The sequence below is a fragment of the Oncorhynchus masou genome, chromosome 2, assembly GCF_036934945.1.
Source record: "Oncorhynchus masou masou isolate Uvic2021 chromosome 2, UVic_Omas_1.1, whole genome shotgun sequence".
Lineage (NCBI taxonomy): Eukaryota > Metazoa > Chordata > Actinopteri > Salmoniformes > Salmonidae > Oncorhynchus > Oncorhynchus masou.
The window spans coordinates 38,694,887-38,710,088 of record NC_088213.1 but is presented as its reverse complement, the minus strand read 5'-3'; the positions used below and the strand labels follow the sequence as shown (position 1 = coordinate 38,710,088).

The 15,202-nt window shown below is 46.5% G+C and overlaps 1 protein-coding gene across 1 annotated transcript in view; it reads right to left on the bottom strand.

Moving 5' to 3' along the window:
- The window catches only part of LOC135504698 (coiled-coil domain-containing protein 102A-like), a 67,528-nt gene that overhangs the window by 27,375 nt on the left and 24,951 nt on the right, over window positions 1–15,202 (bottom strand). The window contains exons 2-6 of the mRNA XM_064923494.1: window positions 7,118–7,850; window positions 5,052–5,269; window positions 4,161–4,269; window positions 3,108–3,224; window positions 2,160–2,369 (exon numbers count right to left, since the gene is read on the bottom strand). Of these exons, the coding sequence (XP_064779566.1) occupies window positions 2,160–2,369; window positions 3,108–3,224; window positions 4,161–4,269; window positions 5,052–5,269; window positions 7,118–7,759 (1,296 nt within the window). The 5' untranslated portion in view covers window positions 7,760–7,850. The remainder of the gene's footprint in view (window positions 1–2,159; window positions 2,370–3,107; window positions 3,225–4,160; window positions 4,270–5,051; window positions 5,270–7,117; window positions 7,851–15,202) is intronic.

The following is a 15,202-nucleotide window of genomic DNA, read 5'->3' as shown; positions in this document are numbered from 1 at the left end:
CCAAAACATACTGAACAAAAAATATCATGTAAAGTGTTGGTATGAACCTAGGACTAGTTCTAGAGGCATGGAGAGGCAGCCGTTAGTTATTATGCCCCCAGACCCTGGAATAGCCTGCCAGAGAACCTCAGGGGGACGAAACTGTGGACATATTTAAAAGAGATCTTAAAACACAAACTTTTTAACTTTGCTTTTCCTCAGGGTGCTTATAGTCGCTCTGTTTGTATTGTTATTCTTTAGATTTTATCCTTTTATGTTTGTTGTGTCGTTTTTTTCTACCTTTGTTTGTTTTCTTTGAAGCACATTGCATTGCATTCCATGTCTGAAATCTGCTGTATAAATAAAGCTTGATTTGATATGATTTGATGAGCTGAAATAAAATATCCCAGAAATGTTCCATATACACAAAAAGCTTTTCTCTTAAAGTTAGTTTACATCCCTGTTAGTGAGCATTTCTCCTTTGCCAAGATAATTCATCCACCTGACAGGTGTGGCATATCAAGAAGCTGATTAAACAGCAGGATCATTACACAGGTGCACCTTGTGCTGGGGACTATAAAAGGCCACTCTGAAATGTGTAGTTTTGTCACACAACCCAATGCCACAGATATCTCAAGTTTTGAGGGAGTGTGCAATTGGCATGCTGACTGCAAGAATGTCCACCAGAGCTGTTGCCAGAGAATTGAATTTTCATTTCTCTACCACAAGCTGCAACGTCATTATAGAGAATTTGGCAGTACGTCCAACCGGGCCTCATAACCGCAGACCATGTGTAACCACGTCAGCCCAGGACTCCCACATCCGGCTTCTTTACCTGTGGGATTGTCTGGGGGGGGGGGTGCTGGGGAGTATTTCTGTCTGAAATATAACTCATTCTAATTGGCTGGGCCTGACTCCCCAGGGCGTGGCTGTGCCCTTGCCCAGTCATATGAAATCCATAGACTTCTGACCAATGAATTTATTTAAATTGACCGATTTCCTTACATGTAACTCAGCAGAAAGTGTCATTCTGCGTTTATATTTTTGTTCAGGATAATATGACGATACGTAACTATACACCCCCCCCCCCTCCATCACAAGTTACAGGGTCCTCAGGTGCATGACCCCAGAAGTGTATACTGCAGTAAAGGAAATCCAAGGGCACATGAATTACACAGGTATTAATGTAACATTACCACATCAAATGACTAAACTCCACTCCCACGGTGAAGGAGGTTTCTAATGAACACATCAACGTAGTGAGGCTGAGACCAGGCTTTGTGGTATTCAGCTCCGGCTACATCGACTCGCCCCAACGTCAATAGTAATTATGTAACGCTTATCTTGTACCTATGTTTGTGCTCTGTAGTTGAGTGCCTGTCTTTGATTGCTGAAATCCATACTTTTTCAATAAATGTTAACCAAATACAATCAGACTGTTTGCTCATTGCCGCTTCCGACAACTCAGTGCCAATGCACGTGCCAATTGAATCTCAACAAGGAAGCAGCCTGTGGTTGGATTTGATTCACGCTTATTGAAAGTATGGATTTCAGCAAACAAAGAAAAGGCACCCAACTAGAGGGCAAACATGGGTACAACGTTAGCGTTTCACCATTTACATTTTGTCGACATTGGGCAAATGGATGTGGTGCACGGAGGGGGGAGTTAGAGGTGCACGGAGGGGGGAGTCAGAGGTGCACGGAGAGGGGAGTCAGAGGTGCACGGAGGGGGAGTCAGAGGTGCACGGAGAGGGAGTCAGAGGTGCACGGAGGGGGAGTCAGAGGTGCACGGAGGGGGAGTCAGAGGTGCACGGAGGTCAGAGGTGCACGGAGGGGGAGTCAGAGGTGCACAGGGTGCAGGAGGGGGAGTCAGAGTCAGGGGAGTCAGAGGTGCACGGAGAGGGGAGTCAGAGGTGCACGGAGGGGGAGTCAGAGGTGCACGGAGGGGGGAGTCAGAGGTGCACAGAGGGGGAGTCAGAGGTGCACAGAGGGGAGTCAGAGGTGCACAGAGGGGGGAGTCAGAGGTGCACAGATGGGGGAGTCAGAGGTGCACAGAGGGGGGAGTCAGAGGTGCACAGAGGGGGGAGTCAGAGGTGCACAGAGGGGGGAGTCAGAGGTGCACGGAGGGGGGAGTCAGAAGTGCACAGAGGGGGGGGGGTGTTCCTGCTCTCTGCCCTCACCTTGCTCCTCTCAAACAGCTCAGTCTGGATGGTCTTGAGGTCAGTGTCCAGGGCACTGGCCGCCTGCCGCCGTTTACGGGCCAGCTGTTCCTCCAGGTCCTCCGTCTGCACCCGCAGCTTCTTGTTGTCCCTCTCAAGCGCCAGCTTCTCGGTCTCCAGACGCTCCCGCCGGCCCCACTCGGCAGCGTTCTCCACCTGCAGCCGCTCCATCTGAGGAGGAGTGGGGGAGGAGAGGAGGGAAAACCATGTCAAATCAGAGGGGGAGGACGAGGTCAGAGGGTAAGTTGAATCAACCAATCGCTGTACCAGAGAGGAATATTGAGACGGCTCCCTGCAGTCAGTCAGTCAGAGCACCAGTGTCCGGGTCGTGGTAGTAAAGACCTTTGTAAATGCTCTACACGTAAATGGATGCTACATTAGCACTTTATCATACTCTCCTTTCCTTCAGCCACCACAGCAGAGCCATTAAACATTCACAGGGTGTATTCCCACGGCTGATACTAGAGCAGCGCATTGCTTGGGCAATGAGGAAGAATAGAGGAGAGGAGAGAAAAGAGAAGAGAGAGGATAGGAGAGGTGTGAGGCACGTGGGGCTGACAGTGGGCTGGTGTTGGGACCCCGGGGGCCGCTGGGAAAATGTGACACGCTCCTCTGAGGGGGGACAGGCGATGGGAGGAGGGCTCTCTAATGAACACTACAAAGGAGAGGACTTGTTCCCCCTCCACCATGAGCCACAGTCATGAAATATACTCTCCAAAAATTACAACTTAGTATGTCAGTGACGCACTGCCCACCCACTGCCACCATGTTAACTAGTGGGTCACATGGAGTCAGAGACAAGTGTGCACTTGAGTTCAATTGCTGGTGAATGGGCTGAAGCACCCCCATTAAATGTAAAGGGATTTGAGATCTATAAAACGATAGAAGTGTGTTTTGTTTAAGCCTCACCTCTGCTCGTAGCTCGGCCAGTTTCTTGTCCATACTAGTGCGTGCTCCCAGCTCATCCTCCAGGTCCTCCGACATACGACCCAACTCATCCTGGTGTATCTCCTTCAACATGTTGAGCTGAGAGAGAGAGAGACAGAGACAGAGACAGAGACAGAGACAGAGAGAGAGAGAGAGAGAGAGAGAGAGAGAGAGAGAGAGAGAGAGAGAGAGAGAGAGCCAGACAGCAGGAACATTACAGGTGTTAAGCTCCTTGGCAAGACGGTGGGCATCCATGGACTTAGCGTTAGTTTTCTCTCCTCCTATAAACTGAGCCACCTTCGAGGATGATACATTCCCATACAACATGACGTTCTCACTCAGCTGTGCAGGCTACAACGGTTTCTCCCGTTAACCTCGGAGATCCCACCGTGGTCCAGGCACATATTACACACCTGCCACATCTCCATCTTCACCTCTCCTTCTCTGCACTCTCCTTCTCATCAAAACAGTCATTCCCGCTCTCACTGTTCAAGACCCTCTTGTCGCTCCTCTCCATCTTCTCCTCTCTCCTCCACCACCTCTTGTCCTCTCTGCCCTTCATGATATCCGGGGAGATTTTTCAGTCTTCACTGACGACCCGGCCAGTCCATTCACGGTTTTCCAATAACATTGACGGGCACACACACACACACACACACACACACACACACACACACACACACACACACACACACACACACACACACACACACACACACAGAGCTTGTCTGCATTGAGCACAGAGTGCCTCCTAGTGGCTGTCTCCTGTAAACACACACCCTCTCTTTGAAGCTGCAGTCTCAGCGGGTGTGTCTGTGTGAGGTGGATGTGTGCCAGTCTGCCATGCTGTATTGACGTAGGTACGGACCATATTCCCAAGGCCAATATGGCGCCAACTCTTCTCAGACCACCAGGATGAAAGGGCTGACGTTTGATGCCTTTGACCCCGTTTGATGTGTGGCCTCGGAGGGCACGTATACGCCCCCTGGGCGGTTGTTGTGGGATTAGAAGGTAAAGGTGACCCTCGGATCTCACCTGTTTCACGGCTTCCTGCTTGGTCTTGTTCTGCTCCTCGTATTTGAGTTTCCATTGGTTCAGCTCTGTTTCCAGCTTTTCTATGCTCTTACTGAGTGCATGCTTGTCCCTGGGGAGAGAAGAGAGTTGGTTAAATACTGCTCGAGCAACATAGGTGATGACTATTCAACAGAGATAGATCCCAAACCTTCCGAGAACAATCTCAAACATGCACAATATTAGTTCTAAATATTTAATACAGGAAAATAGCTGTGCCTATTCAATATGTTTTTGAAGGAAGAGACTTGACAGAACCCGTGTCCCCGAAATACTATGTAACCATATTGCCATCAAAACAGAGTTGGATAGATGTTATGATTTAACTAAAAGTGACAGCTGACTTCAATATTCTGGGTGAATATAAATGTCTTCTCCTGAGGTCAGCAGGGTGCCCATGGCACTGACAGAATGAATGTTCCAGAATAGCCCAACAGAAACCAGTCTTACAGACAGACGGGCTCTGCCAGACTGTTGGACCTGAAGATGCAGACCAATCAGCAGCCTCCAGAGAGCTCAGAAAACAGTTATGATTCTAATGGAAAAGATAATGGGGCTGATGGTAGTGTTGGCGAGAGCGGGAAGCTGCAGCGGTGCCAGAGCTGAGCTCAGGCAAAAAGACAGGAGGCTCTGCTTGTAAATTAAGAGACTGGCATCTCAGCCAACGGTGGAACAGAGGAGAGACAGAGCAGTTACTCGTCTACACTTTCTACACACTCAACATGAATGCTAATTTCCATACGAGCCATAATATATCCGAGGAAAGCACCTTCACATAATTGAACAGTCCTCAACCTCTCTAAATATTGCCCTCCTTCAGTCTCGTTCCCTCCTCCCTCGATCCCCTCTCCTTACTCGCGTTCTTTGAGCAGGACCTTCTGTGATTCGTCGAGGCGGAGCTGGAGGGCGTTGATCTTGCCGGGGTCCTCCTCCATGGCAGCGATGTCATCCCAGAGCAGCCGGCTGCGGTCCTGACGACTCAGGGCAGAACGCAGGCTGCTGGCACTACGGGCGTCCCAAGACTCTGGACCTTCAGCCTTGGACCTCAGCACGGACTCCAACAGCTCCAGCTCCTAGGGGGAAGGGAGAGATAGAAGGAAAGAAACAATGACAGAGGGTCGAGAAAGTGGAAGGGAGGGAGGGACAGACAGAGGGTGTAAGGAGAAGGGAGAATCCGGGAGAATGACCAGAGAGAAGAGAGGAATGAGGAAGAGGGATATATGCAATTTCATTCACTGTTAGTCTACACCTGTCGTTTACGAAGCATATGACAAATCAAATTAGATTTGATTAGATGAGCCATGCAGTGGAGTCACTCCACTCTGAAACCCCGACGTCAGCCATCACAGCTCTACTCCAAGAGAGAAGGCTGGAGAGCGAAGCACACTCCGAGACGCAAATATTTACTTTTCTTAATTCAACCCCACCAGGGAGACAAGTTTTTTCCTAACTCAACAGCGCCGGTACAGCAGCTATCATATTACGCCCTATCCCAATTCCTTGTCTATAAAAATTCAACTCCCAGGACGTTTGACGGAGAAATCAAAAACTTTTTCAACCACATCTTTTTTCTTCTCTTCCTTCTCTTCCTGTCTCTGGGAAACACTCAGGGCTCCGGACCCTCTGCCAACCTCCTGTTACTGAGAGAGCTGAGCACAAAAGCACAACCATCCGATTGAAGGAAAAACACAGGCTGTTACCAGTGGTGGCCAGCAGGGGGACCTAGAGGCTCATGTATGAGGTGGAGGTGAGCGGGCAGCCGCTGCTCCTCTCACTCAACCCGCCACATGTGGAAGCACTCATCGTGTCTGTGTAAGACAGAGGGAGAGAACAATGGAGGGGCAGGAAATGGGATTGTATGTGAGCATCCCTACAATGCCCAGCTCATTTTCATGCTGCTGTTTATCCAATAGTGATTTATTATACATGGCCAGCTGCTTGTCTAGGGAGAGCTCAGTGCTGGCCCATGGTGAGCCACTGCGGAAGAATCTGACTGGACATTCTCCTCCAGGTTGTCTTCTCATGATTCAATTATTTTTTGTTTCCCCTTTGGCTCCAGACTGGGAAACTGAGAATGGTTATCGTCATTACCTTTCATGCCTGAAGTGGACCTCCTGTTCAGTATGAGTGTGAGAGTGTGTGTCTGTCAGAGTGTTTCCAAGGAAACAGCAGCCCACCCCATGTGTGACTTGGCTGAAGGTCAAGTCAGATTGCTAATGACACTGATCTGTATTCACTGCTGCTTGAGCTGCATACAGCTGAACACTCCTTTCCAAGTTACACATTTCCTAAAAACAGAAACCTCATCTTGTCAACTCTCAACAACGCGTTCTAAGACTAAGGGACTTGAATATACATTATGATCCCAGGTAGAATGCTACCCTACTGTAAACCAGATGAGCCAGCTCAGGGAGTCTATTTTGACCTGTGTCTAATTGACAAAGGACATCTGAGAACACGAACAGTTACAATGCCTTCCAATCATGCAAGATGACTGGCTTTTCTGTGACAGGAAGCTTGTTTTATATTGTGTGTCTAACAGGGACTTTCCCTTCCCTCCAAAATGTCTGAGAATATGAGGCTCACAGAGAAAGGACTGGGCTTCAATGATGCAGTACCCAAGCTGTGCCCCTTGGGTAGAAGATAGGGTGGTGCAGGGGGGATTCTATTTTAACAACAAAAGCTACACTTCAGCGGAGCTCCCACTGAGGCACAATGCTGGAGGTTAAGCTCTGAGACATATCTGCTGCTGGCTCTTCATTAACAAGATGAAACGCTGGCCCAAATAAGTGACTGGTGCTATATCTTCTACCAAGAACTTTGACCAACCTTTCCCCTGGCTCAGATCTGTGCTGGGTTATAGAGTACTGCAGTGTGTCTCTGACATTGTTTGGTACTAAAGTGTGTGACCATTCTCCCACCTTTTGTCTGTCAGGTTTATCTGTGTCCACATCTCTCACTGGTTCCTGTTCTGGTGACCCGGGCCCCTCGCCCACCCTGTCCTGCTTGCTGTCCACAAAGGGCTGTGAGGAGGAGGAGGGTGGGGTGGTGGGTGGTGCTGAGGGGGCGTGGGAGGTCGAGGCCTGGTCAGCACGGAGACGCAGTGCTTCCTGTCTGAGTGTCTCGTTCTCGGAGGCCAGTTCTTGGCGCTCCCGACGTGCGCCCATCAGCTCCTTGGTCAGGGTGTCCAGCCTCTGGCGGAGCTGCCGCACCTCGTCCCGTGCCCGGTTCCTCTCGGAGCGCACCTTGCTCCACTTCTCCCTCCAGTTGGCCGTGCAGTCCGACCACCAGCGCATGGTCTTCTCCATCTGGGCAGCTCGCGCCCTGGCCTCCTCCAGCTCCCTCAGACGTAGCTCCTCACGGCTCTCCCAGTCCCCAGACTCGCCTAGGCCAGGGGAGAGCAGCAGGGGAGGGCTGGAGCTGGGGGTGCCCCCCGTGGGGCTGGGCGTGTGGGTCAGGCTATCAGGAGAGCGGACCCTGTCCGGCCCCAGGCCCAGGCCACAGAGCAGGCCCGCCCCGGACTTAGCGGCCTCGGCCATGTGGGGGCTAGGGGTGTGGTTCATCACAGAGCCGATGATGATCCAGGAAAAAGCAGGAAACACGAGCAATGCTGTGCACTCAGGAGTGCATGGTCACCTTTACTCAGTTGGCTACCTGCAGATTCAAACACAAAACGGAGACACTGGTTAGTTGGACAGTACTAGGGCTGTTGCAGTGACCATATTACCACCACACCTGCGGTCACGAGTCATGAAGACAGCCAAATTCCACATGACCGTTTAGTCACGGTAATTAGTCTTCTCCAAGCTCTGATGCTGCTGGTCATTAGTAGCCTACAAACCTTGCTAACTGCCTGGTACTCAGCAGTCTATTGTCCCTCTAATCACTCTGACATCAACGCAAATGTATTCAAAAATCTAATCAAACATTTCATGAGAGCCCATGAGATCATGTTGCGCAAAATGTCTATAGGCTATGCAATTGCGTGAGAAAACAGAGTGATGGCCACTGATAAAAAGAGGAGGATTCCACCAGCTTTCTATAGGCTAGGTCTACTATATTTATTTCTCAACTTTCCTAATATTAAGCACAATGCTTATATTTACAACAGGACTATAGCCTACCTGGTTGACATGTAAATAAATCACGGGAAAAAGCATCCTCCATTCACTATTTAAGTGCATAGATGACAAGCATTTATTCCCGCTGCCCATTTCAAGACAGGTGCATGATAATGGTCCATTCTAAATCATACAAAATGTCACACATATAGTATTTAGAATATGTGAAAATAAGATTAAATCAAGAATAGTCTAATGGGTGACAATATTAGCCTATTACTTATGGATTCTATATTATTACTTGTGAATGATGCCCAGCGTAAGAAACAATACCTTTTATTTTCTTTACTTGTTCGAATCATAGTCGCACACCTTTGTATCACAACTAAAGTGGGCAAATAATAAAAGCATTACATGCTTAATTGCATTTGCGGTCACTTTTGATAATGGTGTGTTCTGCTAATGGAACATTCACGCTTATATTCTACTACCATGTGCGCATTGCTGCGCTTATAATGTGAAGAAATGGCCTAATAGTTTATCAACATTTTAAGCTAAATGTTTTGATCTGTTGCATCAGCCACATTGCATAAAAAGGTTTTGTATTAATTTGAGATCTATCGCATCCCACAACTGTCCCAAACTAGGATTGGAATATTTATTTATCGCACAGAATAGAATACCTCAACTTCTGTACTATGGGGGATAGTAGATTGACATAAACTCATGCTTTTGCTGTTCTTGAAAGGCCTACTCATCTTGTTGGCTGATGAAAAAATATCTTCAATATGCACCTCGGAATTGGATACGGAAGTGCGCAGTTGCATCCCCAATGTGTCTGTCTTAACTAGGAGCCTGTGAGAAAGACCCAATCATGTGACCGAGAGGCGTGTGAAGGAGAGACGCTACCGGATTGCGCATCACACACAGGGAGAAGGGCACAACGCAGCACTGCGACCAGCAAAAGGCATGGATTTTTTTAGGGTGCATTTCGGGACACAAAGGGGATGCAGCCTTGAAATAAATTTGAGGCATTATTAAGTGCTTGTCAAATTGTGAATGAGAGACTATTGGAGTGTGTACAGACTGCGCAAAAGAAAAACAAAGCAGAGCTCATGCCTTTCAAGACACTTTTTTTTCCAAATCATCATTAGAGTCTCATTATGCAGCCTTACAATGTATTAAACATCAAAACATATAGCCCAATGTTTGTAGAACAACTAAATGAAGCATATACTGTAGGAGTACCTCATTCTTTGTTAACCTCTCAACACAGAATGGTCAGCACAGAATGTGTGCACTCCCCCAAATCGTTTGGAGAAAATATTTATATTTTATTCAGCATTGTTCAATTGTATTTTATATACTATAAAATAATATAAAATAATGCCACGGAATTATAAGCAAATCTTGTCTGCTAAATGAACTAGTGCAGCCCACAACCGTTTGGCATAGCCACATCAGAGTCTGCTATTCCTTTCTTCTGAAATGGACAACATTTTCTTCACCATGCTTCTTTAGACCTGTCTAAAATAAATAGTGGATTTATTGTGAAGGTGCAGGCTATATTACAAGGATTTATTACACTTTTTATAATGGCTTGCAGGCTATGTGTGGAAGCCAGGAGATGCAAAATGTGTTTATGTTAATTAAAGTGAGACCGGCAGCTATTTGCTTGACAATCACTGGCTGATGAAATGTCGTGACCTCCACAGCCCTAGACAGGACAGTACAACTTCCTTTAAGTATTTTTTACACACTCTAGTCTACTCCTATTCTGTGACCATCAACTGCCACAGCAAAACACTCTGGTCGATAAATGAGTAACATAAAGTCCAGTGTCCCTGTGGAGTTCAGAAATATGTTCTGGGACCAGTCTGAGTAGGTGAGATACATTGGGCCATCCTCTTCATACTGTTCTGGTGCCAGTTACAGGAGGTTACAGACGAATGGTCACACGTTAGAGATTACCTAGAGCCAGTACAGCTTGAAGAAAGTTGCAAAGGTCATTTGCAAACAGCCAAGGATGAGAAACGAAGCTTCAACTAGTACCATGGCAACCCAGTAAACCCATTGACCTCACGCATGTCCAGACTCTAGACTTCGGCTTAACACCATGGCAACTTGCAGTCCCTAGACACCGATGAATCGGTTGCCAGAAAGGAAATGATGCAGAAAGACAGAATGAAAATACTCTACAGACAGGTCATCACTAGAGTACCACACACCCAACAGTCCCCGGAAGGCAGTTTTGAACAGGTCATAAGCCATGGCAAAAATGTTTACAATTACAGGAAATTAGCTGTAAAACTGCAAAATTGTCTCTCAGCCTCATTGCAATATGTGTAGAATTGCAAGAAATTTGCTATAAAACGACACATTTTTGCAGGGTCATGACCCTTGTCAACAACAGCAAGAATACATTTGCATTTGCTGACAGTGAGGGACAGGTAGACTTGACAGACAGAAAAAGAAGAGGGGAGAGAGGATAGTGTAAGAGAGAGAGAAAGAGAGCGAGAGAGGGGGGGGGGGCTGAGATGAGACCGTTTTAGCTGGTTTCTTGTAAGGATAGAAACCAAAACTCTGATCATTAAATTTCCGATCCCCAGAGGCAGCGACAGCATGGTTTATCTATGTATGAGAATGAGGCGACTGAAGAGAATGAGAGGACTTTGGTGTATAACGATATGAATTCTCAAATCAACACCCCAAACCAACTCTCTGGGGTGTAAAACATGAGATGAGCCTGGAGTCTAGTGCAGAATCCCGCTCCTGATCACCATCAGAGCCTGTATCTGACATGTTTACTGCAACTTAATCACACCAGACCTGTAACACTGTGTGTGTGAGGGAGACTCATGTAATGGATCAATTGCATGGCTGAGCCATAATTATTTGCTCTGGCTTAAGGGAAGCTGTTTATATGCTGATGAGAGAGACTAAATATAAAAATACACCCACCGTAGGCTACGAGCGTGGCACACCAAACGTACAAAGATGCAAATTGTGGAATAAACATAGCAAGGATTCTGCAGTAATAGACCAACACATTAGTCCCAAACACTGAGCAGCAAACTCACCAGTTCCTGTAAGTAACAAATGTATGAGGGACGCTCATTCACCATGCATTCTCTCAAAGATCTTGTCTAAAATACCATCTCTGTCTCTGACTGTTCTCTGTACTAGTGGATATCTTCAGGAATCTCAAACACAAGGGAGATGATATGAAAGACGGGGAGCAGTGCCGTCAGAGATGTATTATGTACCTATGTAACACCATCACTGCCTGCAGTCTCCTTGTGATCCATATTCTCCATTTCATGTTCATTAAGATTTCAATGGGGGACGATCTATAACACCTCATTATGCCATGCCATTTTAATGTCCCCTCCATATAAACTCTCTGCCTAACCCCCCTAGTAGGGCTCACGCTACAGCACAGAGATGGTGGTGGGAGTCAGCTGAGGCAGTCCAGTAGAGGAAGGAGATAACCTCCCCCTTCTTCTCACCTACACTGAACACTATCCTCTGAGAGTCTTGTCTCGTGCTCTCTAAAAGGGAGGCAGCGACAGAGTCAGAGCGGGAGATGGTTTGGGCCTTGTCGCCTTTGTACGACATATCAGTCAGGGATAGCAACATACACAGAAACACACACAATGGCTCTGTCTGGACCACAAACCATTTCTGTTGTCCCCTTGCATGGAAAGGGAACGCTTTTATGGAGAGAAAAAGTGAACATAGATATATAAGTATGTGGAACAAGAGGAGAACAGGTGAAGAGGCTGCTGCCGAAAATAAGAAGGTAAAGTGGAAAACGAGACACAACTCTTCTTCTATCAGCTAACTGTGGATGTAATCTGAACTGAATCAAGTGAAAACACACAGGAACCAGGGCTAGTAATACAAAAGAGAGACAGAGAAAGCAGAGAGGGGGAGAGTGGGGGAAAGAAAAAGGAAAACAGAGCTGATACATGGTTCTTGTTAAGTTTGTAATCTGAACCTCATCAGACGCAGACAGGAAGTTAGAACGAGAGCAGGAACGAGAGAAGACTAAGAGAAAGTATGAAACAGAGGGACAGAAGAAGAGTGCAGAAACCCAAAGACGATGACTGGAAGAGATTACATTTTGGTATATAAGATAAGAGATAAGAAGGGACATGTTTGGTCTGTGTCTGGCTGACAGACAGAGGGTTTTGAAGGCTGCAGCTGGACAAGACACCTGGGTGTTTTCGCCGTACATACACAGTGGTTTTCACCTAGGCCTACATGACAGTACTGTATGGCTTCAATGAATCAATCAAGCACTAAGTTGCTCTTCAGGATCGGGATTGCAAAGAAAATACATGTGAACTCCTGTGTAGGAATGGTCTATTTTGTAACTGTCTACTTAGAGCGTAAAAGGAGGTTGAACAGTCTGCTAAAAAAAGTTTTTTTCAAACAGACAGACAGGCAGACATTGCACTTAAATGTGGTTACACAAAGGAAACATGCATACATTTCTATGGAGCTCAGTTGACTTTACCACAACAGGCTCTTCTTGTCACTTCATTTCAGAGGTCAGGGGTGAAGAGTGTTTGTGTCTGTTTCTGGAATATCACAGAGTGTGTATGGGTGCTGAGATAAAGGGCTAAGCTCTTGCGTCTCTCTACATAATGATCAAAGACCCACCTCAACAATATCAAAGCCGACTGACAGACTAACATTTGTCAACATGCCAATCAAAAGTTCAAGTTGATCTTCGGACTCATCCATGACCTAGAGGGTCAGCTGATGTTCTATGAATTATCTCATTGGTTTGCATGGACTACCTGTTGTCTCCCTCTTATGGCTCCAGGGGGTATTTGTTCACATTCACTGATCTGAGTCTTGTAGGGAAACATCAAAGAGCTGATCAAGGTATTGGACCGGGAAGTGATCCTAATACTGAGTGACTACTGCAGACAGATACAATAAGCACAAACAAAAGTCTAGTCAACGAAGTCCAAGAGAAAAAAGTGGGGCAAATCAACGTGGCTCGACAACAGGTGAGTGAAAGAATGAGTGCAAAAGGGAGCGAGTTTCAAAAAGACTCCAGCTGGAGAGAAGAGTTGGACAGAGACTGAAAACTAGAAAAGAAAGAACAAAGTAAAAGCTGGAGCTGAGAGTTTTTGCATTTCAATACAATCTGTTCCAAGACAGTGGTATCATGGGTCAGCGATCCCAAAATGAAATGCCTCTATAAATAAGCCAATTTCTCTGGGGAACTTCCATTGGAAACTAGTTCCAGCTGGAGGATCCAAGCTCATGTGGGATACGTGGAATCCAGCCGATAGCTGCAGGATATTGAGAAATGAAATCGCAGAAAGAGAGAGTAGCCTTCACTGGAAACTACCACAGAGACGTACCCCCACTCAAAGCAACAGAAACTAATACGAATAGATATGTTTAACTATAAAGTGTGTTGCGATTGTAAATGCACTTCAAATCAGGTTTGATTCCATTTATACTGTAAGACAACCATGACATGTATATGCTAATTCTATTCCATCTAGACTATGTGGGGTATAATGGTTAGGGGGGGAAGAACACAGTGCTGTCACTACACACAGCCTAGTGTTGCTGTGAGAAAACAGTGTTCTGCCATCAGAAATAGAGGAGAGACAGAGTGACAGAAATTGAGAATTTAGAGGATGCAGGCAGAAAGTTCGACAACTGTATTCAAGTGAAAGAGAGAAAGGAACAATATAATTCACTGCCGCCGGTGCAACATGGCCAATGCACTTTCGTATTTTTAACAAGACACACAAACAGTATCTTTACACAAAAAGCACAACCGCTTTAGTTGTTACAGGCTGTATCGTGCGTCCCAGTTGCCTGCACGACAGCACCTTGCGGTTTTACACCTGAAACTGCCAAAGGAAGCCAAACAGGCTGTGCAGCCTAGGGTCTACAACCGCAGACGGAGAAAGTGTTTTTATATCTCTCTTCCATCACGGTGAAACGGAAAGCTTCTTTTGTCTTCACCGCTTCATTTGTTCTTATCTGAAAACACACGAGACAAACATGTACCTATTAACCCGAGTGCTTGTCTCTGCATCTTCTTACGTAGACGTTCAGAAAGCCACAGGGCCAGATCTGAGATGGCCGTGGTGCTATCACTTTCTCTACGTGCTTTGAGATGTTGTGTTATTGGTGCTACTGTAGGTAAGACAAGACTATCTGGGGCAAACACTTCAGCATAAGAGGAAACAGTTCACTTCCCTACAGCACATCAAGTGACTTGAAAAGTACCAAGCAATAGCCTCACCAAATATATGCAGGAGTGATGAAGTGAGAGCTTTCTGGTTCATTTTAATCTAGCTCCTGTTATTCAACGGAGAGAATCATTGTACCGTGACTTTGGGCTCACTAACGTTAAATCCAACACCATCAGGAAAATGGGTCATGATTTGGTCATCTTGCTACCATGATATTAAATCTTCAACAGACAGCAACCACAGAGGGAAGCGTTTTGCAAAACGTAAGTACTAGAGACTTAAAACCATATGAACAGTCTCTGATTAATATTTGTTCAGTGATGCTTGTCCAAATACCACACACAAAGTGTCATAGCTCATTAAAATCTCTTTGCCTGTAGCGCCTAACTGCTTTGGCAAGCAACAAAAATCTCCCAATTCTAGACTCCAGTAAAATAACAACAATCCATGGATTTTAGGGCTTCTTGTTTCCTGTTGAGGTCCTAGATAATGGAGAGGGGGGGACAGGAATCAGGATCGGAGTATCACACAGCTGGCATAGCAGTCTCCATCTTCTACCTATCAATGATCCGAACAACCTGCCCTGGTTGCGACTGTGCTCTGAATGGGGTCCCCACCCAGCAGGATGAGGGGGGACAATGAGAGGGCCAGGGGACAGCTGACCAGCAGAGAAAGTGGAGTCTGCATCTCAGTCAGGGTCCAATGGTAA